The sequence below is a fragment of the Prionailurus viverrinus genome, chromosome B2 (genome assembly GCF_022837055.1).
Source record: "Prionailurus viverrinus isolate Anna chromosome B2, UM_Priviv_1.0, whole genome shotgun sequence".
In the NCBI taxonomy this organism is placed as follows: Eukaryota; Metazoa; Chordata; class Mammalia; order Carnivora; family Felidae; genus Prionailurus; species Prionailurus viverrinus.
Window position 1 is genome coordinate 30707204 of NC_062565.1, and position 22906 is coordinate 30730109.

The 22906-nt window shown below is 48.2% G+C and overlaps 2 protein-coding genes across 8 annotated transcripts; both read right to left on the bottom strand.

The window, feature by feature from the left end:
* Window positions 1–294: 294 nt before the first annotated feature.
* On the bottom strand, window positions 295–10211 carry ATF6B (activating transcription factor 6 beta). 7 transcript variants are annotated; one of them, XM_047859801.1, is made up of 19 exons: window positions 10111–10211; window positions 8947–9026; window positions 8735–8813; window positions 8393–8484; window positions 7734–7869; window positions 6052–6144; window positions 5290–5375; window positions 5012–5147; window positions 4792–4923; window positions 4513–4646; window positions 3658–3843; window positions 3473–3564; window positions 2875–3054; window positions 2597–2707; window positions 2343–2424; window positions 2064–2134; window positions 1729–1840; window positions 1504–1588; window positions 295–975 (listed from the first exon to the last, which is right to left on the bottom strand). In XM_047859801.1, exons 3-19 carry the CDS (start codon window positions 8784–8786, stop codon window positions 746–748), a joined length of 2010 nt encoding a protein of 669 aa, XP_047715757.1. In that variant the 5' UTR covers window positions 8787–8813; window positions 8947–9026; window positions 10111–10211; the 3' UTR covers window positions 295–745. The 7 variants fall into 7 exon arrangements, with proteins under 7 accessions (XP_047715757.1, XP_047715754.1, XP_047715752.1 ...); XM_047859798.1 differs by lacking the exon at window positions 10111–10211 and adding an exon at window positions 9404–9547; XM_047859796.1 differs by lacking the exon at window positions 10111–10211 and adding an exon at window positions 9395–9527 and having other exon boundaries at window positions 2064–2131.
* Window positions 9602–11614, bottom strand: FKBPL (FKBP prolyl isomerase like). The gene is made up of 2 exons (XM_047859811.1): window positions 11435–11614; window positions 9602–11183 (listed from the first exon to the last, which is right to left on the bottom strand). Exon 2 carries the CDS (start codon window positions 11092–11094, stop codon window positions 10045–10047), a length of 1050 nt encoding a protein of 349 aa, XP_047715767.1. The 5' UTR covers window positions 11095–11183; window positions 11435–11614; the 3' UTR covers window positions 9602–10044.
* Between the last annotated feature and the right edge of the window lie 11292 nt (window positions 11615–22906).

The window sequence follows — 22906 nt, forward strand, 5'->3', positions numbered from 1 at the left end:
TTCCTGTTTACTCAGACACATTCCAGGGATCTGTATCCTCAGGGCTGTCATGCCAGGAGACATCCCATCCTCATCCCCCCCGCCCCCCGCCGCTCCCACCACTAGACACAGACATGCCCCAGTGTTGTAGGGGCGGGGACAAGGGAATGACATGAGGTCTGGGATCCCACACCCATCCCACCCCAGAGCCAGCTATGTCTTCAGTGCTTGGTTGTCTGATATACTGTCAGTACAGAAGCCACTTTCCCCCAATTCCCCGTCCTGAGCCAGGAAGGCAGTCACCATTCCTTCAACTCCCTCCAAGTTGTTTATTTAATAATAAAAAAGAAGGTATACATATACATAAACCTGATCTCCCACCACCATCCCTCCTTTACTCCCAGTAACTAGCTCCAAAATGTAAAAATGTCCCTTGTCCCTCCCGGGGACCAAATTCCCACCTCCACCCCCTAAACAGAGAAACAAAAGAATAAAGAGTGTGCAGGAGTCCACCTACCCCAAAACTTAATCTCGAAAGAAGCAGGAATTAGGGGTTCAGAGAAATGAGAGGAGCCCTATATTCCAAAAAGGGGTGAGAAGAGAGGTAAACCCCCTCACCCCCAAATAAGGGCTTAACCCCACACCCTGTCTTTCCTTTACCAATTGCCCCAAGCCCAGGGATCAGAGAACTTAGAAAAAACCCACTTGGTCACCCCCCACCTCCCGTCCCCCACCACCAGCTCTAAGTCAGTGTGAGTTGCACAGGTCAGGGGTGATTGAGGTAGAGGGGCTGGTGGGAGGCCTGGCGTGCCTGGCCGGCTGCAGAAGCTGGCAAGGGGCCACCTGTGGCATTGCCTGGGGTCGAGGATGGCTGTTTTCGGAGCGAGGGAGGCACCGTGGAGGTCTTGATGTGAATCACCCGGGTGTCCATGACCTCACACTCGATCTGCATCATCTCCTCATAGTCTCCTGGAGCCCCCCGGCCTGACAGGGTCTCTGTGAGAAGGAGAGAGTTAAGAAAGAGGAGAAGCGCAGGCAAACAGAGAGGAAAAAAGTAGAGGTGGGCAGGGAGGGAGGGGCAATGGTGAGGAGACGGTCCATAGCAGGAGTTGAATGAGAGGGTAGGGATGGGGTTGGTGCAGGGAGAGGAAAGGGGCAGGAAAAGCAAATGACATCGATGAGTCACAGAGGACACATATGATTGAGGTCACAGAGGAAAGGACAGCAAGAGAACACAGAAGGTGAGAATCTGGCCATTCCCAGCTCACCCCCTCTGCCCATACCTCCTTGAGCACCGTCACCAAGGGATGGCCTGCACCCTCGTCTTCCTCCCATGTCTCCTGCATTCGGTTTTTCTCTCCATCCATTTCCTGCATCTTCTCATCCAGGAGTCTAGTCTCTCTCTGGAATGGCCCACTCCTCTCTCCACTTCCCCCTCAGCTCCTCATGCTGGATCTCCCTATCAGAACCTCCCCATTCCTCGATTTCAGGACCCCTCCCCAGATCTGGCAGGGAGAGAATTACCATTGGGGGCCATGGCAGGCATCACCAGGGACATCTTGGGCCGAGAGGTCTTGTTGTGGCTGATGGCAGGGAGCAGCAAGTGGTCCTGAGAAACAAAGGGGCCGGGCCAGAGGGCTGGAGGAAAAGATGTGGACAGGCTCTCCCCACCTCTACTCTATAGCCTCAGCCTGAAGACAGATTGCTGGAGAGCGCAGGGTGACAGGGATGGGGCAGGGAAGGACTCACCCTTCGGAAGGACACAACATAAAATGTGTCTTCTCGTCGGTCAATTGCATCCAGGAACTCTGGCTGCGAACGGTCTGGGTGGCGATATAGCTGCAGTTGGCCCGCAGAATCCCTAGCCAGGAGGGGAAACAGGATTTGGGAGAAACTAAGCCCCATGCCCAGTCCCCACCGGGTAAGATGGGAGAGGGTAAGAGAAAAAGACATGAGACCCCAGTGGATGAGGGAGGCATAACGCCATTGGTGGCAATGATGACAGACACAGGATAGCTCCTGGGAGTGTAGCTCTTTAGAGTGAAACCTCCCTTAGTAACAGACAAGCACCCTCATAGACTCACCTTTCTGGGGGCCCAGGGGGTTGGGTGGGAACTGCCTTAACTGGAGGCGACTTCTTCCAGAGCTGAGACTTCTGGAAGGAGAAGTATCTAAGGATTTGAAGAGGGTGAAGGGAAAAGGGAAAGAGACAGACGGCCCCTGGAAGCTGATGCCACCTCACACCCACCCCTCCACTTCCCCCAAATGATCCCTCAAACCTCCACAATGAGATGCTCCCTCAAAATCCCCAGGACATTTAGTCTTCCAGTGGCCTTCCTTGAACCAGCCCTAGCCCCTCCTACCTGCTTCTCCTGGGCCCTCTGGGGGATCTTCCGCCGGCCTCTCTGGTGACGCTGGACCCAGCCGCTCAGCTCGTCCGCAAGCCTAGGGAAACAGAGGGGTAACACCTCTGTAAGGAGCCAGAGCTCCCATTTTCCACAGGAGAGGGAAGAGAGGGCAGGGAGAGCTGGTACTTCAGGACACAGGGATAGCCAGGCCGCCTGTGGAGGGGGCCTCAGAGGACAGGGAAGATGCCCCAGCTGGGGATCCCCCACACCTCAGGGACTCGGTTCGGTTGAAGTGCCGGCAATCAGAGGAGAGGAAGAGCTGGTCCAGGTCTCTCAGCAGCAGATCCTTGGCACTGCCCCCCGGGAAGGCTGTCAGGTTCCTGGAGTGAGGCAGGGGGGAGGCAATGATTAGAGGCTACCCCATGCCCCTCCCCCAAAAGAACAGGCAACGATGGCAGGAGAACTCTGGTACCCCTAGGAAGAAAAAGTAAGTTTTGGAGAGGAGATACACTCAGCATCCCCAAAAGAGAGAGGGCCCTCTCCTTACCTGAAACTTGGCCGGCCTGGGGGGCTGGGCTGGGGCTCCGCAGGGCCCAGGGAGGAACCCTGGAGGGGTTCAACTCCATGGACCGGCTCTTGCGCTGAGAACTCCAGCAAGTGTCTCCGGGGTCGAGGCTCCTCTCCGCTCATCCGAGGAGAGATGGGAGCTGGAGGAGGGTCACTGATGCTGAGGATGAGGAAGGATCAAGTAAGGAATTCCAGCTTGGTCCAGGGGCTGGTTAAGATCATGGGCTCTGCAGAAAGCCTGCCTGGCTTCCAATCTATCCTGCAGAGCGAATCCCTTCATGTGTACAACGGGAATGAGAACCATCGCTACCTAATAAAGCCAGGAAGCACGAGGAACTCAGCAAGCACTTAAAAGTCACTATCTTTACCATTGTTATTACCACCATCTGCTCCAGGACACACCATTTGAGAGAAATGATGGAAGGAGAAGGGACTGGCTGGATGCCCCGTGGGTGCTGAGGACAGCTGTGCTGCCTGAGTGTAAGTGGAATGAAAGGGCCTGTGCCAAGGCAGGCAGGCAGGCAGCTGTGAGGGTGGGCTCTACCCAGAAGCTTTGGGGGAGGCAGGGAAGGTCTCACCTGACAGGTCCAAAGTTGAAGGCAATGAAAAGAAGGAACACCATGATGCAGACCACCTTCCTGTTTCCAGACCCTAACTTGAGCTCGCTGTTCTAAGGTGAGAGAGAGAGATGAGAGAGGGGGTGAGTCATCCCCAAGGAGTCTGCCTGTATTCCCAGGAGCCTCCCTGGGACGGACCATCTTACTTCGGCCAGCAGGGCCTCCAGCCGCCGCCGGAGGGCAGCATTCTCCCTGCGGAGCTGCTGGTTGTCGGCCAGCACAGCCTGCAGCCGAGCCTCCAGCCCCTGCAGATACTCCTTCTTCTTCCTCCTGGACTGGCAGGCCGACTCCCGGTTCTTGATCATTCGCTGCTGCCGCTTCAGCAGCTTTGCCTAGGGTACCGGGAGGATCAGAAAAGGAATGACAGAGGGGTGGGAGAGGGGAACTATGCCTCCCAACTTCAGGAACTGATTACTCAATGCTCACACTGGCCACTCTATCCCCTTCCTGACCTCTACCGACACAGCCAAGACGGGTTATTCCTCTCTGCTAAAACGTTCCACAGAAGGAGCCCTTCTCTCAACCACTCCCTGCTCCTGTCCCTCAGAGCTGAGAGAAGTCAGACTGTAGAAGGACTTCCTCCATCCTGGTTCCTGGTGCAAACTCAGTTCCTTTCCTTGGTGGGTGGGGTCTTCCTTCCTCTCAATTCTTTTTAGGGCCCACACTTTAACTTTGCCATAATTAAAGAACACTTTACCTGGTTTTCCCCTAGGAAACAGCCTCCCTCTTCCAACTACTGCCACAACCATAACATAGTATGGGTCCCCTGCCTTAGATTTACTGACACCAATGCCATTTCTCCATCTTCAGTGTTAGCAAAACTAAGGATCCTAAAATTACAGAGTTGATACTCATATATAAACAGGGATCCACTCTGACCTTCAGGATCATCTATGGCTTTGCTTCCTCACTTTTCGATCCCTCCTCATTCCACAATTCTCTCTTCCATGGCAGACCTCCTCCCCATTACTAGTCTTACTCCTCTCCTCCCCAGTACTTACATCCACTTCAGGTGGGCAGGAGTTCCCAGGCATAGGAGCTGGAACAATGCTCTTCCTCTCAGGCCTTGGAGCAGGGGGGGCCGGCCCCTCAGGCTGGACCCGAATAGCACCTTGGATGAGGACAACTGGTGACACTGGGGCAAGTGAGCAGGAGAAGGAGGTGAGAGCTGTTCTTGTGTCCATACCCGTACCTGAGCACCCAAGGGCTGGGAGCCTCAATGGCTGTGAGCTCCCCGAGAAAGTCAATCCAGTCCGGCTCCTTCTCTCCTATTTTAGTACCTGGGGGTGGTTGGACAAGAGGCTGCAAAAGGATGGTGGTGCTAGGAGGCACAGCTCTGGGTGGCATTGGGACAGTGGTTATCACCACAGGTTTGGGCTGCAGCGGTGGCTTCCGGGTGGGCAGGGTTTTGCCTGAAGGAAGGGAAAAGGAAGAAAGGAAGGAATGTCAGGACTAGAGGCCTCTTGCTGGGGATCCCAACATATCAGCTTGCCCCATTACCTAAGGAGCCATCGGAGGATGGGCCCATGCTGATCTGGACACCTCCAAGTGGGGGGCCTAGGACATCCCGCAGGAGACACCCTTGAGGGGATGGTGACTCTGTCTTCACTTCCAGTACCTCCTCTCCTATAAAACCCTGTGTTGGGCATTCCAAAAGATATGTGAGTCAGGAGGGATATCAAGGAGAAGGAGCTGAAGAAGAGAATGCTTTCATACCTCTGAGAGGCAGAAGGAGCTCACTGGAATGTCTGGAGAGAGTAAGAAAGGTTGATGCTCACCTGGTTGGGGGACTCTGCTGAGAGCAGGGAAGCCTCAGAGTTGATGGAGGAAGATGGAGAGACAGGCTCTAGCTTGGTCTGGACATCTGTGGGGTGTCAGGATAATATAAAATGCTGGGTATCAGATAAACACTGAAGGAGAAGAGGATTAAGATAGGGGATGGAAGACATGGTCCTTCCCCCTTGTACCAAAAACTAAGACTATTCTGGCCCTAGGCATGCAATCCAGAAGGCAGAGAACTATGGGGTTGCTGACCTGCTGGCTCTCTTCCTACCTCTTTGCCCAGAACTTTCCTTTCTCCTTCACTGGCTCCTGAAGCTGTCTCTATGCTGACAGCAGCCAAGTCTGAATTTCTACCCTTGACTGCTCCCCTGTGTCCCAATCCTGACTCCCAAGGTGCCTGCTGGTCATTCCTTTCTTGTGCCCCACCACCCACCCAAATTCAAGCTGGCCTTAAATGGGGCTCACAGCTTGTCCCTTCACACAAATTCCTTTTTTACTCCGTCAGGCTCCCAGGCACCAAATCACAAAGCCTCAGTCACCTCTGAGCCTTCCTGGCCTGTGTTAAATCCATCTGTGAGACTTGCTGGTCACCCCATGTGGGTGAAATAAAAGTCATCTGAGGGCCAGATTCAACCCCAAGGTCAACAGTCTGCCGCTACCTTTGGTCCATACAACTCTTTTGGGTACTTAATTATAGAACTGCCAATATTGCTATTTAAAAATTTCAACTTATGTTTATGAATAGGTAATATACTCACAAAACTCCAAAGGACCAAAAGGTAATTCAGTGAAGTGGATCTCCTTCCCTTTCTTGTCTACCAGCCACCTGGATCCCTCCTCAGAGATGATCACTATTTGATTATTAACCACGTGTTATGACACTCATGAGACTCTCCAAAAGCAAAGATTATGTTTTATGCTTCCTGTCTATCAAACTGATGGGTAAAGCACAGGCCCTCAGAAGATAACCTAAATACAAGGGGAGAATCGACTCCTTTGCAAAGTCCTCAACAGTCAAGGTTTATATCCTTATCTTGTTGGCGAATGTGATCTGTTTCTCTCTCCAAATCCATTTTCTATACTAATCTGCCCTGCCCTGAGGCTGGGGAGGAAAACAGAATGGACTGCATCACTGGGCTCCCTTGCCAAAGACAGGCAGTGCCAGGAAACCCTGAAGGCGCTTTGTAATCCACAACAGTGAATTCAGCACATTCCCTGGCCTGGGGGCTCGTGCTCTTGCAATACCTATCTGCCCTAGCATGAAACTCTGGCATCAAATCCTACACAGGAAGTCACTGCAATTCTTCCATTCTATGTCATTCTTTCTGCCTCTTTTCAGAATCCAAGTATCTTTCTTGAGGAACTATATCCAGTCCTGCCTCTCCATGATCCATTCTCTTTACTCTGTCACCAGAGTCAGCTTCCTAATCACACTGTTCTCCTGCTCGATTCTTCAGTCTCCCAACTGCCCATAGGATAAAAGCTAAGAGTCCCTTAGCACGGTTCTCACTTGGCCTGCAGCCTCTGCAACTTTCTTGCCATTTCCCACTCCCTCCTCACATCCACTCTGAGGAGATACAAGCTCCCTAGATACACACACACACACACACACACACACACACACACACACGTGTGCGCACATGCCACAGTCCCCACATTCATCTTGTGCCTAATTTCTATGTGTCCTTCAAACTCAGTTCAGGAAATGCTTCCTCCAGGAGCACATCACTGATCCAGCCCCAATAGGGTGAGCTGCCCCTCTTATGAGTTTTCATGGCACCTTGCGATGTCTATCCTGGAGTTCCCACACCTGCAGCAACTGGTATCTGTCTTTCCCCTCCCTCCACACTACAGGATTCTTGGGTCAGCATGATGCTCACATCTTCTTCATCTTGCATTCCCAGCACCCCGTCCAGTATGTGGCATGGAGTAGGTGCTCTATAAATGTTTACTGGGTAAACATCTAAGAGTAAATAAACTTAGTAACACTTAGTGAAATAGTGCAAGTAATGTTAACTGTAGGATCTAGGAGTTGAGTATATGGAATTTCAACTTTTCTGTATGTTTGAAAATTTTTTATAATAAAACTTCAGGGGTGGGAAATAAATATGCCCTAAAGTACTGTCCACAAGTTTTTTAAAAATGCAAAGCAACGGGGCCGGGGCAGGGGGGACAGGTGCCTGGGTGACTTAGTCAGTTAAACGTCTGACATCAGCCAGGTCATGATCTCAGGGTACCTGAGTTTGAGCCCCACATGGCATCAGGCTCTTCTGGCTCTCCTCTATCAGCACAGAGTCTGATTCAGATCCTCTGTCCCCACTTTCTCTGCCCCTCCCCTGCTTGCTTTCTCTCTCTCTCTCTCTCCTGCTGCCTTGGTAAAGCCCCTCTCCCATCTACCCTGCCTTGGTAAAGCCTGGGGGTGGTAGCAGGCTGTTATTACCTGAGGGGTCATCAGAGGTGGGACCCACATTGATCTGGACCGTTTCAAATGGGGATGTTGGATCATCTCCTAGGAGGCAGAGTGGGGGTGCCAAGGACTCTGTCTTCACAACCAGCACCTCCCCTACAGCAGGGACCTGGGTGAGAGTTGGGTGAAGTGGTGGGGGGTCAGAAAAAATAAAACAAGGAAGGTGTTGAGAGCAAGAGTAAGAACAAAAGTTTTTACTAATTTTTGACTAGTTTTACTAATTACTAATTATTTGACATTCTGGTTTTACTGAATATCTCCTTAAGCTGTCTCTGGCCCCTCGTTTTCTCTATATTATTCCCGGGAGGGTTGATGAAGTCTCATGATTTCAAATATTGCCTTAGAATGGACAACTGGGGTAAGAGCAATTTCAGAATTCTCAGCAGTTAACAACTCTCTTCTTCCTGGCCCCACCATGGCTGCCACATATCTCTAGTTATTAAATGACTCCATCTTCACTTACAGACAACCACAGAGGAGACATGGAAAATGAGGATATTAAAGAAATCCAAAGGCACCACTACTACTCCATGACCCATAGCACACAAAACATTTTCTCAGCACCTATGCATGAAGGGACTGGAACACCATCCCTGCCACAAACAGCAGAAGGAAGGAGATGGTTCTCTCACCTGGCTAGAGGGCTCTGTGGAAAGACGCGATGATTCAGAGCTGAGGGAGGAAGAAGAGCAGGGGGAGGACGGCTCAGACTTCACCTGAAGATCTGGAAGAAAGGGGTTGGGGAATAACCAGGAAGCAGAGCCTGAAGAGTCCAAAACGTGCCCAAAGCCTTGGAGGTGAGGATCCCCTCACCTGGGGCAAAGGGGAATGAACACATAAGGGGCTGAAGGAAAGAGGAGTGCACAGGCACTTATGAAGAGGAGGTGTGAGGATATAGGGGAGTGTGTAGTTCCTGGAAAACAGTGGAAAGAGAGGGTTTTGTAAGGATGCAGGAATCACAAGGGATATCTTACCTGGAAAGATAGGCAGGGGGTCCCAGGGTGGCTCAGGAGGGCTGACATCCATCCCCACGTCCAAGGAACTGCTGCCAAACTGAATAAAGAAGGACATTAGACGGCAAGAATGTGAAGGCAACGGCTTCATGAGCTCTGGCTTGGGGCTGAGTCCTTGTTCCGGGGCAACTCCCGACCCCCAAAGGTTAGAGACAAGGCTAGAGAAGCAGTACCGGGACATCCTGCTCTGGGCAACGGAAGAGCTGCGTCTGCTCCTCCGCGACATCATCTAAGCCAGTATACAAGGTGCTGTCTGCAAGAGATGAAGAGCATCAGGGGGTCGTCCGGTGGCCCAGCCTACAGATCTACACACAGCCCTGGGCCCTTCCCTCATTGGCTCGGCTCGGCCAGACCTACCGCCCGCCCACTTGAAACGTGATACAGCCAAAGAACTTCAGCTCCTCCTTCCCCCACCCCGGAACAACTCGATGTTTCTGCAGGGAGCAGAGGTCTTTCCCAACTCCCGCATCCCCCCGAATGCACAACGAGCCCCCCTGCTCCGCCCTCTTTCGGGTGATGGATTCCGTATTTGCCCAGCCTTCCTCTATGGACCTCCGCTTCCTCCCTGCGTGCCTCAAAAGCATAGTATGCCACAGCCCTCCTCCCTCCCCCAGGCCTCACTCCGCAGACCCCAGTCCTCCGGGCTCAGCAAGTTATCGGTGAAAAAACGTGTTGGGTCCGCAATCTCGCTGAGCAGCATCAGTTCCGCCATCTTTCCCTCCCGCCCCCCAGCCATGAGACGGTCCCCAAGACCCGCCTCTCCCCATCATCAACTAATCAGTTGACTCTTAAAAAAAGGGGGCGGTGTCCCGGAAGCTCTACCGACCAGTAAGAGACCTGGGTGCTGAATACTTGAGAGCGCTGGATAGGGTGGGCCAATGGGAGCACGGCAGAAGGACAGCACTCCCGCTGAACCGGGCTGTATAGTTTGCGCATGCGCCGGGCGGGACCCAACGAGAAAGCCTGGGAGATGTAGTTCCCGGGATTTAAAGGCCCGCCATCTCCCCCAATCCTAAATTCAGAAGTTTATGTATCGTCCATTTATCCTCGGATATGAATAAGCCCCCCCAAAATGTAGCACAGGTGATCATATGGCTTTTAATGGTAAAAGAGGGAAGGAGGCGCACTGAGTCCACTGTTACCTCCCCTAAGAAAGCAAAAGCTAGGAATGAATGGGACATGGCTGAAACCCTCCCTCTTGGTCCCCTCAAAATCTCACGGCATAAACCACAATTCACAGGTTCCTGTCTCTTTTAAGATTTAACTTTTAATCAGCCAAACATCTTGCGCAGACCCTGAGCCAGCCCTGCATCTTGTTTCTTCCCCTGAATGATCACCTTTCCCAGCTCTTCCTGGGCTGCCCGGTTTTTGGGGTCTACCGCCAGCACCTTCCTGAGGTCAGCAGTTGCTTTTTCAAGGTTCCCAAGGGCAGCCTGGGCAACCCCCCTTCGGTACAAGGCCTTTAAATGGCCAGGTTCCCGCTCCAGCACTCGGTCACAGCTCTGGGCTGCCAACTGAGGCTGCCCTAGCAGCAACTGACAGGCAGCCAGATTGGCATGAAGAACAGTTCGTTCTGGAGGGCCGGGTGGGGGTAAAGTCAGCAGCAGCCGAAGAGCCCGTCCATAGCATCTGGCAGCCGCTTCAGGGTTCCCAGCTCGAAATAATTCTGTGCCCCTTGCACGTTCTTCCCTGGCCAAGGCCTCCTTCTCACTGGCCTCCAGCTCCCAGGAGTCCCTGCCCTGAGTGAAGGAGGCCAGTGTGAGCCTGAAAGGAGGTCCAGAGTGTTCAGAAAGCTGAAGCTCTGCCTCCTCACCTTGACACATGGACTCCAAGCATTTCTCTATGAGTTCCCCCCAGGTCCCCTCCCTCCATCGGCCTAACCCCATAGTTAGCTCGGTCCATCCCTCTGGCAGGCCTGACCCAAAAGGAAACCCAAACGCCAGTACCCGGCAGCAGGAGCCCAGCTTGGGTTTGTCCAAGCCATGGCCACGGATTATGATCTTTTTAACAAAGCTCCCATCCGGACAGTACCAGAGATCAGAAGCTTGAAGGGGCTCTGGCATCTCACTGGTTGATCCACGAGACTTAGCAGAGTTTCCTTGAAGTCCAGCGGCCAGTTTTTCAGTTCCTTGAGAATTCTCTAGAATTTGGCTGGCTTGATTTGGGCTCACTCTCAGCTCAAGGATTTCAGTAGGAGGGTCTGGGGACTGCTGCTTGATCTGGGTAGTTGAATCAAGGTTCTCCTGGGGGTTCTTTTCCCATTGTTGTTGCAGTTGAGAGGTGTCCTTCTCTCCCACTGGATTGACTGGTGGCATCTCCATTTGGCTGCCTGGTCCCTTCCACCGTGGGTGAATCCACCGTGGGTGAATAGTTTTGGTCAGAAAGGGGTGGATCAGTTTCAGGTCGGCACCTAAAAAGAACACCAAAACAATGGTAATGGCAGAATTCTTACTTAGACGTCCTTTTTGTCCTCCCCTGTCCTGGGACCCAGGCCCCCAGTCCTCAGTCTTTTTTTTTTCTTTCTCCAAAAATCCCTGTCGGACTAGAGCCTCCGGCCCACCCAAAACTAATCCAGAACTAATGCAGAACTATAAATTCCACAAATCCCTGCGGTTCGGGGAGCCGCCCCAACTACGGACACCCGATCGAGTCAAAAAGTACCTGGGCAGCCGAAACGCCTAGCCTGGTGGCAATATCCGGACCATTCGGATCACCTCTCCTTCCGAAGCTAAGTGCTTCCTGAGTACTGTCCTCAGAGTCTTGCTCCACGGGGAGAAGACGGCCGTGGGCCAGGGGCATCTGGGGACAATAACAGCTAACCCTGAGCCCGCGAGGCTGCGAATCTAATCAAATTCCTGTCAACCAATCCGGCGGAGGGAGAGACCTGGTTAGCCCGCCTTTTGGACGTGACATCATTCCGGCCCCCCCCCCCCCCCCCCCCCCCGCAACCGGGAAGCTGTAGGCCTTAGCAACCGAACCTGGCCGAATCAAACCGAGCTAGCGAGGTCCGACTGGTCAGGTCATTGAGACTAAAAGTCTGGAGAAGTCCTGAAATGGGAGACTGGGGCTCAGGAGGGAGAGCGGGGGAATGACGGAGCTAGCGGTGACTGATGGCGGTAGCAATCTTTTTAGGTGAAGACCCAGGCCCACCCGTGCCCTATGTTCAGGGCTCCCAGCCAGAGCCATCCAACCTACTCCTTAACCTATTCAGTCCAGGGTGCTGCAAGAGAAACCCCCAGGCCTCTTTTTCCTCATTTGCCCCTATGTCCTGGGATAGGGATTCCCTGGGATCACCTGAAGCTTCTTACCTGTTCCCTCATACTCATCACTGCCTTTCAAGTCTTCTTCCTGAAGAAATCTTAGTCCTTTTTAAACTTTGATGTGCATACATATCATTTGGGGAAACTTAAATCTCAGGTTTGGATTTAGGAAGTCTGGGTTGGGCCCTACATTCTGCATTTTTCTTTTTTTCTTTTTCTTTTTTTAAATTTACATCCAAGTTAGTTAGCATATTGTACAATAATGGTTTCAGGAGTAGATTCCAGTGATTCAACCCTTATGTATAACACCCAGTGCTCATCCCAACAAGGGTCTTCTTTAATGCCCCTTACCCGTTTAGCCCATCACCTCACCCACAACTCCTCCAGCAACCCTCAGTTTGTTCTCTATATTTAAGAGTCTCTTATGTTTGGAGTGCCTGGGTGGCTCAGTCAGTTAAGCATCTGACTTTGGCTTAGGTCATGATCTCATGGTTTGTGAGTTCAAGCCCCGTGTCAGGCTCTGTGCTGACAGCCCAGAGCTTGGAACCTGCTTTGGATTCTGTGTCTCCCTCTATCTCTGTCCCTCCACTGCTTGCACTCTGTCTTGCTGTCTCTCAAAAATAAATAAAAACATTAAAAAAATTTTTTTAAGTCTCTTATGTTTTGTCCCCCTTCCTGTTTTTATATTATTTTTGCTTCCCTTCCCTTATGTTCATCTGTTTTGTATCTTAAAGTCCTCATATGAGTGAAGTCATATATTTGTCTTTCTCTGACTAATTTCGCTTAGCATTATACCCTCAAGTTCCATCCACGTTGTTGAAAATGGCAAGATTTCATCCTTTTTGATTGCCGAGTAATACTCCATTGTATATGTATACCACATCTTCTTTATCCCTTCATCTGTCCATGGACATTTGGGCTCTTCCCATACTTTGGCTACTGTCGGTAGCACTGCTATAAACATTGGGGTGCATGTGCCCCTTTGAAACAGCACATCTGTGTCCCTTGGATAAATACCTAGTAGTGCAATTGCTGGGTTGTAGGGTAGTTCTATTTTTAATTTTTTGAGGAACCTCCATACTGTTTTCCAGAGTGGATTCACCAGTTTGCACCAGCAGTGCAAAAAAAGATCCTCTTTCTCTGCATCCTCACCAATATCTGTTGTTGCTTGAGTTAATTTTAGCTATTCTGACTGGTGTGAGGTGGTATCTCATTGTGGTTTTGATTTGTATTTCCCTGATGATGAGTGATGTTGAACATTTTTTCACATGTCTGTTTAGCCATTTGGATGTCTTCTTTGGAAAAGTGTCTATTCATGTCTTTTGCCCATTTCTTCACTGGGTTATTTGTTTGTTTGGGTGTTCAGTTTGATAAGTTCTTTATAGATTTTGGATACTAACCCTTTATTTGATAAGTCATTTGCAAATATCTTCTCCCCTTCTGCCGGTTGCCTTTTAGTTTTGCTGATTGTTTCCTTCACTGTGCAGAAGATTTTTATGTTGATGAGGTCCCAATAGTTCATTTTTGCTTTTGTTTCCCTTGCCTCCAGAGACATGTCAAGTAAGAAGTTGCTGTGGCCGAGGTCAAAGAGGTTTTTGCCTGCTTTCTCCTCTAGGATTTTGATGGCTTCCTGTCTTAACGTTTAGGGCTTTCATCCATTTTGAGCTTATTTTTGTGTATGGTGTAAGAAAGTGGTCCAGGTTCATTTTTCCGCATGTTGCTGTCCAGTTTTCCCAACATCATTGGCTGAAGAGACTGTCTTTATTCCACTGGATATTCTTTCCTGCTTTGTCAAAGATTAGTTGGTCATATGTTTATTGGTCCATTTCTGGGTTTTCTATTCTGTTCCATTGATCTAAGTGTCTGTTTTTGTGCCAGTCTTGATGTTTACATACTGTCTTGATGATTACAGCTTTTTAATACATCTTGAAGCCCAGGATTGTGATGCCTTCTGCTTTGGTTTTCTTTTTCAGGATGGCTTTCGCTATTTGGGGTCTTTTCTGGTGCCATACAAATTTTAGGATTGTTTGTTCTAGTTCTGTGAAGAGTGATGATGTTATTTTGCTAGGGTTTTTAATTTTTTTTAATGTTTATTTATTTATTTATTTTTAAATTTTTTTTTTCAACGTTTATTTATTTTTGGGACAGAGAGAGACAGAGCATGAACGGGGGAGGGGCAGAGAGAGAGGGAGACACAGAATCGGAAACAGGCTCCAGGCTCCGAGCCATCAGCCCAGAGCCTGACGCGGGGCTCGAACTCCCGGACCGCGAGATCGTGACCTGGCTGAAGTCGGACGCTTAAACGACTGCGCCACCCAGGCGCCCCTAATGTTTATTTATTTTTGAGAGAGACAGAGACAGAGCATGAGCAGGGAAGGGCAACGAGAGAGGGAGACAGAATCTGAAGCAGGCTTCAGGATCTGAGCTGTCAGCACAGAGCCCGACGCAGGCCTGAACCCACGACCTGAGCCGAAGTCGGTCACTTAACCAACTGAGCCACCCAGGCACCCCTACATTCTGCATTCCTAACAAGCTCTTGAATGGTGATGCTGCTGGTCCATGAACCACACTTTGAATGATATGATTCAAGAATAACCTCATCCCATTCTCCACCCTTGCTCTGTGCCCCTTCAGTTGGTCCTGTATTTTGTATATATAACTAGCATAACCTGTTCCATTGGGCGTGTCACTGGATGGAAAACTGGTCCTCTTCCTCCTTCTAATAAAAGAAGTAGGTCCCACACAAAAGTGTGATTCAGCCTTGCTTGACCAGCTCCCAGCACTGGCTGGGCCACCACAGCTCTTCAGAGAAGGAGAATCCCATTCTCAGTACTTCACTTTGGCTACTTCTTCACTTTACTCTCTAACAACCTACCATTGTGTCCCAGACTACAAAGACCATGCCAGGACAGCCAGGAGGGGAGGTAGTTTCCTCATTAGGCACAGAATTGTGTCAGAACAGTCCTCTCCATTTTGTGTTGAGACTCAGGTCATTAACCTAGACTTTTTCTCAAGTTTTACTTCTGGGTTCTGGGTCAGAATAACCTTAGTCCACTGCTATTTTTTCCCCTATGGCTAAATAGTCTGATTCTTGTAATCCCAGGCTCCATTGTAAGCCCAGGCTCCTATTGAAAATTAATCCACATTTTCTCCCTCTCTCCTTCCCCCTTTCCATTTCTAGGGTTTTTTTGAAAAGGCAGGAAGTCTAGAATGAGTCGCAAAAGTTTGATTACACCCTAATCCATGGACAAAGTTTGCTAATTTGTGTTGTATGCCTTAACTGAGAGGGCCACTCTGATGACCCTTCAAAGATCAGCTTCTCTCAGTGAAAAGAAACTGTATTCTGCTACAAATGTATTGCTTTGTAATGTTCTCTTATTGTTTTGTGTGTGTATGTTTCAGTTCCAACAGACTCGAGAGGGCAGAGGCCTTGTCTCTATATTTTTGTGTTTCTCCTTCCTTCCTTCCTTCCTTCCTTCCTTCCTTCCTTCCTTCCTCCTTCAACAAATGCTTATTGAGCACATGCTATGTTCCAGACAGCATGCTAGGAATTGAGGGTACATAGATGAATGAGATAGACACAGTCTCTGCTCTCATGGAACTTCTAGTCCGTCAAGAAAATAGTAATTACAGTAGCACGGAGAAGTGTGAGATGCTATGAGAGTGGATGAAGGATTAGGAGATATTCCTTAGGGATGAGACATTCTTACTGACATTCAAAGAATGAGTTAGAACTACCTCTCAGTTCTATAGAACCCATATTGAAAACCACTGAATTAAGTGGTCGACTTTGTCTCTTCAGGTGATCCCCTGTCACCATTGTGACTATAAAAACAAATACAAGCATAGGCACATAAATTCCTAAAGAAAGTAATCCAAATCATCCAAAATGAAAATATTTTTGTATATTTTTAAAATTTTATTTATTTTTTATTAAAAAATTTTTAATGTTTATTTTTTGAGAGAGAGAGACAGAGGGTGAGCAGGGGAAGGGCAGAGAGAGAGGGAGACACAGAATCCAAAGCAGGAGCTGTCAGCACAGAGCCAGACATGGGGCTCAAACCTACAAATTGTGAGATCATGACCTGAGCCAAAGTGGGACACTTAACTGACTGAGCCACCCAGGTGTCCCGAAAATATTTTTTTAAATAAATAAAATTTGAATTTCATCAAAATGAAAACACATTTAAATTTTATGTAAGAAGACTCGGAATTCTCAGAGGAGGAATCCATGGATCTTTAGGTTTCCCAGGTCTCAGCTTGAGAAACAGAGGAGTAGGAAGGGACAAAGATGTGAAGACTCAGAAATGGGGAAAAGCATAGGTTCTTCCCCAAAGTGTTGCTGCATGAATGTTAACTGACTCACTCCTTGCTCTCTCCTGGTTCCCTGCCCCTTGAGCCTCATCATGCGGGGGCTCCGCTCTCTAGGGATAATCACTAAGGAATGGGGAAGAAGTGGGGAAACACACTAGGAGGATTATATCCCCAGGCCTGACTAGAGAACATGGGATCTGAGTCTGAGGAGGACACAAAGAGGATGACAAGTGAAAATTTGCTTACCTGTTGGGGTAGAGGCTTGGACTGAAGAGTGAGGAAGGAACACTGTTTCTCATCTTTCTCTTTCCCCTAAAGATTTGAGAATGAACTGGAAGAAGAGCAGCCTTGAGGGAAAGAGATGAAAAGGAACTTTCTTCTCCAAGTGACTAGATTCAATCCCAACCTCCCACTACAAGTGTCTCCTGCTCTCCCTCTTCTTTTGGTGTTTCAGGGACTAACCTCATAGCACCAAATTGTATGGGTGCTTTGGAACATGACTTACCTTGTGTCTAAGACATTTCTCCTGTCTCAGGTGAAAGGGATGGGAGGGAGTAGCACACAGGAACCTCTGGAAAGGAAATGAGATCATAGGAGACTCTGTGTTAAGAAAGTCAGAGAGACATCTTGGGAGAATGGAAGGACTTGGGGTGAGGGTGGGGTCACTGCTTTTGCAATCTGTGATTATAGACAATAGACCCTATTCTGGAATAATTCTTCCTTCATCCAAGTCATTATAAAGGACATTTAATGCCTTGTTGAAGATCATTCTGAGGGAAATCTCCACATATGACAAGTTTGTGAGGATTTACCTGTAAATAATTGTTTTTAAACCCCACCTGGTGTCATTTCTGTCCTGTCTTTCTTCTTTCTTCTTTCTTTTTTCTGAGTCATCTCTTTTCAAGGTAACTCAGAGTATCTGGCCATATTCTGGTGCTCTCCTTGCCCTCTCTTATAAGGGCATTTGTGTGTGCGTGTGTGTGTGTGTGTGTGTTTTAATTGAAGGATAGTTGACACACAATGTTACATTAGTTTCAGGTGTACAATGTAATGACTGGACAAGTCTATATGTTATGCCACGCTCAACCACAAGTGTAGAGCCCGTTTGTCACTATACAGTATTATCGTAATAGCATTGACCGTATTTCCTATGTTGAACTTTTAATCCCTGTGACTTATTCATTCCACAACTAGGAGCCTGTATTCCCTGTTCTTCATACACTTTGCCCATCTCCTTGCATTCCTCCCCTCTGGCAGCCATCAGTTTGTCCTCTGTATTTATGGGTCTGTTTCTGCTCCATGGGGACGTTGTTTTGCCATCATCAAAGATCTAACCTGATGGCAGAAGCTGAGAGAAGAGGTTCAGGAACTGGTGCAAGATAATTTGTGAGCTGGTGGTTGTTCCTTGTTGTCTCCATACACACAAAGCATATGGCACCTGCCCTCTAAATGGGTGAAGTAAGATTCTTATTCATTCAATAATCTTTACTGAGTACTCAGAACTTGTCAATGGAACACAGAGAGAAATATAGAGAGAGCCCCACCAGCAGTCTAGTAGGGTAAGGTCATAGTTAACAAAAGCCAGAGGCAAGCATACAACTGATAAGTGGCAGGGAGGTTATTTCCAACTGGGGGGTGATCTGAAAAGGAGTCCAGAGGGTTGAGTCATGGAGGATGGACATGATTTTGACCTGCAGAGATTGCAGGAATTTTTTTATTGCAGGTGAAGGAAGCAATACAAGTCAGGAGAGATAAGGAAATGAAAGCCACTTTACATCCAGTATTATTCATCTCTGGCTTGTCAATCTCAGCTTTCTCAGAGATCTCAATATCCCATGCGGGCTGCCCTGTCACCAGGCATCAAGCTGGTTGGAATTTTTTATACCCTCACATTCCCTTGCATTCCATACTCACCACATGGCACCATATGCTGCAGTTTCTCTCTGCGATTTATCATCAGCACGAGAGACAAAAATTCTAGCTTTCCAAAGGCTAAATAAATTTCCCCTTCTGTTTAGCTTTGGTGGTTTCTGTGGTTTTAGTTCTGCTGGGATTTATGTCAAAATTGTTCCTCCCTCCTCTGCTCCCAAAGCATTTTAGGGTTGTATTAGAGGCAGGGTTTTCAGGCAGGATGAAGCAGTGAAAGGCAGACTTTTCCACAGTGAAATGTTTAATGATAAGAGCTGCTCTTTACCGAATCTTGGCCATGCATTATGACCACAATACCAGGCACAGGGCTGTTTTGTATTTATTTTTTAATGTTTATTTATTTTTGAGAGAGAGAGAGAGAGCATGGGAGGGGCAGAGAGAGAGGGGGAGAGAAGGATCTGAAGCAGGCTCCTTGCTGACAACGGTGAGCCCATTATGGAGCTCGAACTTATAAACCATGAGATCATGACCTGAGCTGAAGTAGGACACTTAATCGATTGAGGCCCCTTGTGCTGTTTTTAATCATGATGAGGAGAAGCTTCCTTGTAGAGGTATATTTGTGCAAAGACATGAATGAGCAAGGGAGCAGGCGTTCAGATAACTGGAGGAAGAGTGTCCAGGAAGACAAAAACAGGAGTGCAAAGGCCCTAGGCAGAAAGGAATTGGATTTTTATGTTAAATTCCTAGCGGCTCAGAGACCAGCAAGGAGGCCAGAGTGGGTGAAGCAGAGTAAACAAGGCAAAGGGTGGGAGGGGATGAAGTCAAGGAGGTGGGGGAAGAAACAAGGTCTGGTAGGCTTCATAGGCCAACATATTTTGGATCTTATTCTAAGTGTATATATGGTAGCCACCAGAAGGTTTGAGCAAGGTGAGTGATAGCATCTGGTAATTTACAAGATCACTCTGGTGCTCGCTTGGGCAAGATGTATAATAAAAGATCACTTTGATTTCTTTTTTTTTTAATTTTTTCTTTTTTAACGTTTATTTATTTTTGAGACAGAGAGAGGCAGAGCATGAACAGGGGAGGGGCAGAGAGAGAGGGAGACACAGAATCTGAAACAGGCTCCAGGCTCCGAGCTGTCAGCACAGAGCCCGACTCGGGGCTTGAACTCACGGTCCGTGAGATCATGACCTGAGCCGAAGTCGAACCTTAACTGACCGAGCCACCCAGGTGCCCCAAGATCACTTTGATTTCTGCATGGAGAATGGACTGTATCAGTCAAAAATGGAAGCAGAAAATCCAGTTAAGGGGTTAGTCAAGGGACAATGGTAGCTGTGGGAGCTTGGATTAGGCAGATGATCAAGGGAAGGGTCCTGAAGCCCTCTAATATGTAGGTGTCTGGAAGAGGAGTAGGAGCTGTCAATGAAGACAAAAGGAGCAGCAAGTAAGGAATTAGGGAATACAATACTTTTTTTTAGTTGGATCCAGAAAGAGTATTAAAGTGAAGAAAGCATTTCAAGGAGGAAGAAGTGTTCGACTGTGTCACATATTGCTGATGGTCTAGTTCAGCATTTCTCAATCTTGACACAGGTATATTACAAAGTAATTTAATGAACATCATGCAGCTTAAGAAATAAAATCTCCCTGGGGCACCTGGGTGGCTCAGTTGGTTGAGAGTCCGACTTCGGCTCAGGTCATGATCTCATGGTCTGTGAGTTCGAGTCCCGCGTTGAGCCCCAGCAGGCCTGGAGCCTGCTTCAGATTCTGTGTCTCCCTCTCTCTCTGCCTCACTCCCGTTCATGCTCTGTCTCTCTCTGTCCCCAAAAAAATAAATAAACGTTGGAAAAATAAAAAGTTGCTCTAGTTGAAGCCATAGGCTCCCCTCCTCCTCTCTTTGTGGTCCCTAAACTTCCTCTAAGCCTATGGTTTGCAATCTTGGATGCTCTTTGGAATTACCTGGGGATGTCTAAAAAAATATTGATGCCTGAGTCTCACCCTTAGAGACTGTGATTTAATTGGTTCAGGATGTGACCTGGGCTTTGGGATTTTTAAAATCTCCCAGATGACTCTAATGTATAGCCAGGGGTGAGAATCATTGCTCCAAGGAATGCCTGGAGCTCTGTTTAGAAGTGATTGCTTTAGTCAAATCCATAGGAGAGAAATTCCTTCCTGCTTGAGTTGGGGTGAATTGATCTGAGCCATAAAGGATAGGTAAATTTTGGCCAAGTGGAGACGCAAATGTGAAGGGAGAACATCGTGAGCTCAAGCTTAGATGTGGTCTGAAACACATGACAAGCAGCAAACAATTTGGTTTGTAAGAGACAGAGTTTAGAGAAAGAAGTTTGAGATTTGAGAACAGCTGGGCAAAAACCTGGGGGTGGAATGATGAGCAATGCAGTTTGGTCGGAGATTAGGATGAAGAGAGAAAGCTGGATGGTTTTAAATTATGGAAGGGAGTGAAGGCCAGATTACAATTTTATAAATAATTGAGTAAGCAATAGGGAATCTTGAAGGAGTTTTGAGAAGTGGAGTTATAAAAAAAAGCATGTTTAGGGAGGGTAACCTGACAGCAGTGTTGAGGGAGACTTGGAGCTGCGAGAGGTAGGAGAGGTAGGAAGTAGGGAGATCATTTAGAGGAGCTGTTGCAGCAATCCCAGATGAGGTCATTATTCAGACAAGTGCTGGGGAAAAGTTACAGATTCAAAAGATATTGTGATGATAAAATTGATTTAGCTTGACAGCACACCAAAAAGTAAAGGCAGGAGAAAGATGGAGGGAACATTAAGTTTTCAGATAAGGGTGATGGGGAAAATGATGCCATTAAGAGAGACAGGGAAGCAGGTTTTCAGTAGCATCTCATCATTTTGGTTTGGAACATGCTGAGTTTAGAGGACAAGCAGTATGGTCCATGTGGCCGTATTCCACAGGCACTGGAAGAATGCCTGCATATACATATATAGGTTGGAGAATGTCTCTGACAACTCAGACTGCTGTAACAAAATACCACAAACTGTGAATGGCTTATAAACAACAGGAGTTATTTCTCACAGTTCTGGAGGCCGGGAAGTTTAAGATCCAGGTGGTGGCAGATTTGGTGTAAGGTGAGAGCCCCCTCTGGTACATGGAATGCTGTCTTCTCACTGTGTCCTCATGTGGTGGAGCTCTCTGGGGTCTCTTTTTATAAGGGCACTAATCTTTTTTTTTTAACATTTATTTTTGAGAGAGAGAGACAGAGTGTGAGTGGGGGAGGGGCAGAGAGAGAGGGAGACACAGAATCTGAAGCAGGCTCCAGGCTCCAAGCTGTCAGCACAGAGCCTGATGTGGGGCTCGAACTCATGAACCATGAAATCATGACCTGAGCTGAAGTCGGATGCTCAACAAACTGAGCCACCCAGGCGTCCCAAGGGCATTAATCTTATTCATAAGGGTCTGTCCTCATGACTAATCACTTCCCAAAGGCCCCACCATCACGCTGAGGATTAAATTTCAACTGATCTAATTAATTTGAGGAGAACACGAACATTTGGTCCATGGCAGAAAAACATTTAGTTAGAAATTATCTCTGAATTTGGAGTGGATGGGAAAGTCTCAGAAAAGGGTAAAATCTAGAGATAGACACTTAGTGGAAGGGAGGGAAAAAAAAGAGGGGGGGCATGATTTGAAGTATGTACAGAGGTAGGGAGGGGGGAGATAACATGTCCGTGAACTAGGTGAGTGGAGAATCTAGGGACAAGGGACAAACATGGGAGGGTTCAGAAAGGCACTGCATATATACTGTGCAAATGCCATTGATTTTGGTTCCTAGTAATTTCTGGTAACTTTGGTTCTTGGTAACTTCTGGTATTTGAGAGAGCAGTTTCAGTAGAGGAGGGAGTGGAAATATGTTTTAAAGGGTTAAGAAATAGTGGGTATGAAAAAAAGAGAGACACAGACACATCTCTGACAATACTTATATAAGGGAGGGGGGAATGAGTAGGTGGTGAAGAAGTGGAAGCTGCAAATGTGAATTCTTTTTTCAAGATCTTTGGTGAACAAAACACATTGAAACGTCCAAAGGGGAACCCATGATTTCCATAGTCCATCTCATCCTTCTCCCATGTCTCCTATCTCGGTGCATGGTTTTCCTTCAGATTCTCAGCTCCATGAGGTCGGTGTTCACATCTATTGTCTGGGTAGATGTCTTGCCAGCATCCTGCATGGCGTCTGCATGTTGTATGAATGCACAAATTCAGCATAGAACCCTGTCCTGCAGGTGTACAGATGGATACCAAGTCCACTGCTTATGCACCCCTACACCAGAGGCCTCCTGGTTGACCTCAGGGTACCAGTGGGCAACTAGCCCTAGCTGGACTTGAGAGCCTAGTGACCTCTTCTCTGGGGCTCTGCTGTGGTCTGAATATTTGTGCTCCCCACCAAATTCATACGTTGAAATCCTAATGCACAATTTGATGGTATTAGGAGGTGGGGGTCTTTGGGAGGTGCTTAAGGTCATGAAGGTGGAACCCTCATGAATGGGATTAGTGCTTTTGTAAAAAAGACCCTATAGAGCTCCCTTGCCCCTGCCACCATGTAAGGATACAATGAGAGGTCTGTAACTCAGAAGAGGGCCCTCACCCAACTATACTGGCAGCCTGCTGTCAGACTTCCAGCCTTCAGAACTGTGAAAAATAAATTTCTGTTACTTATAAGT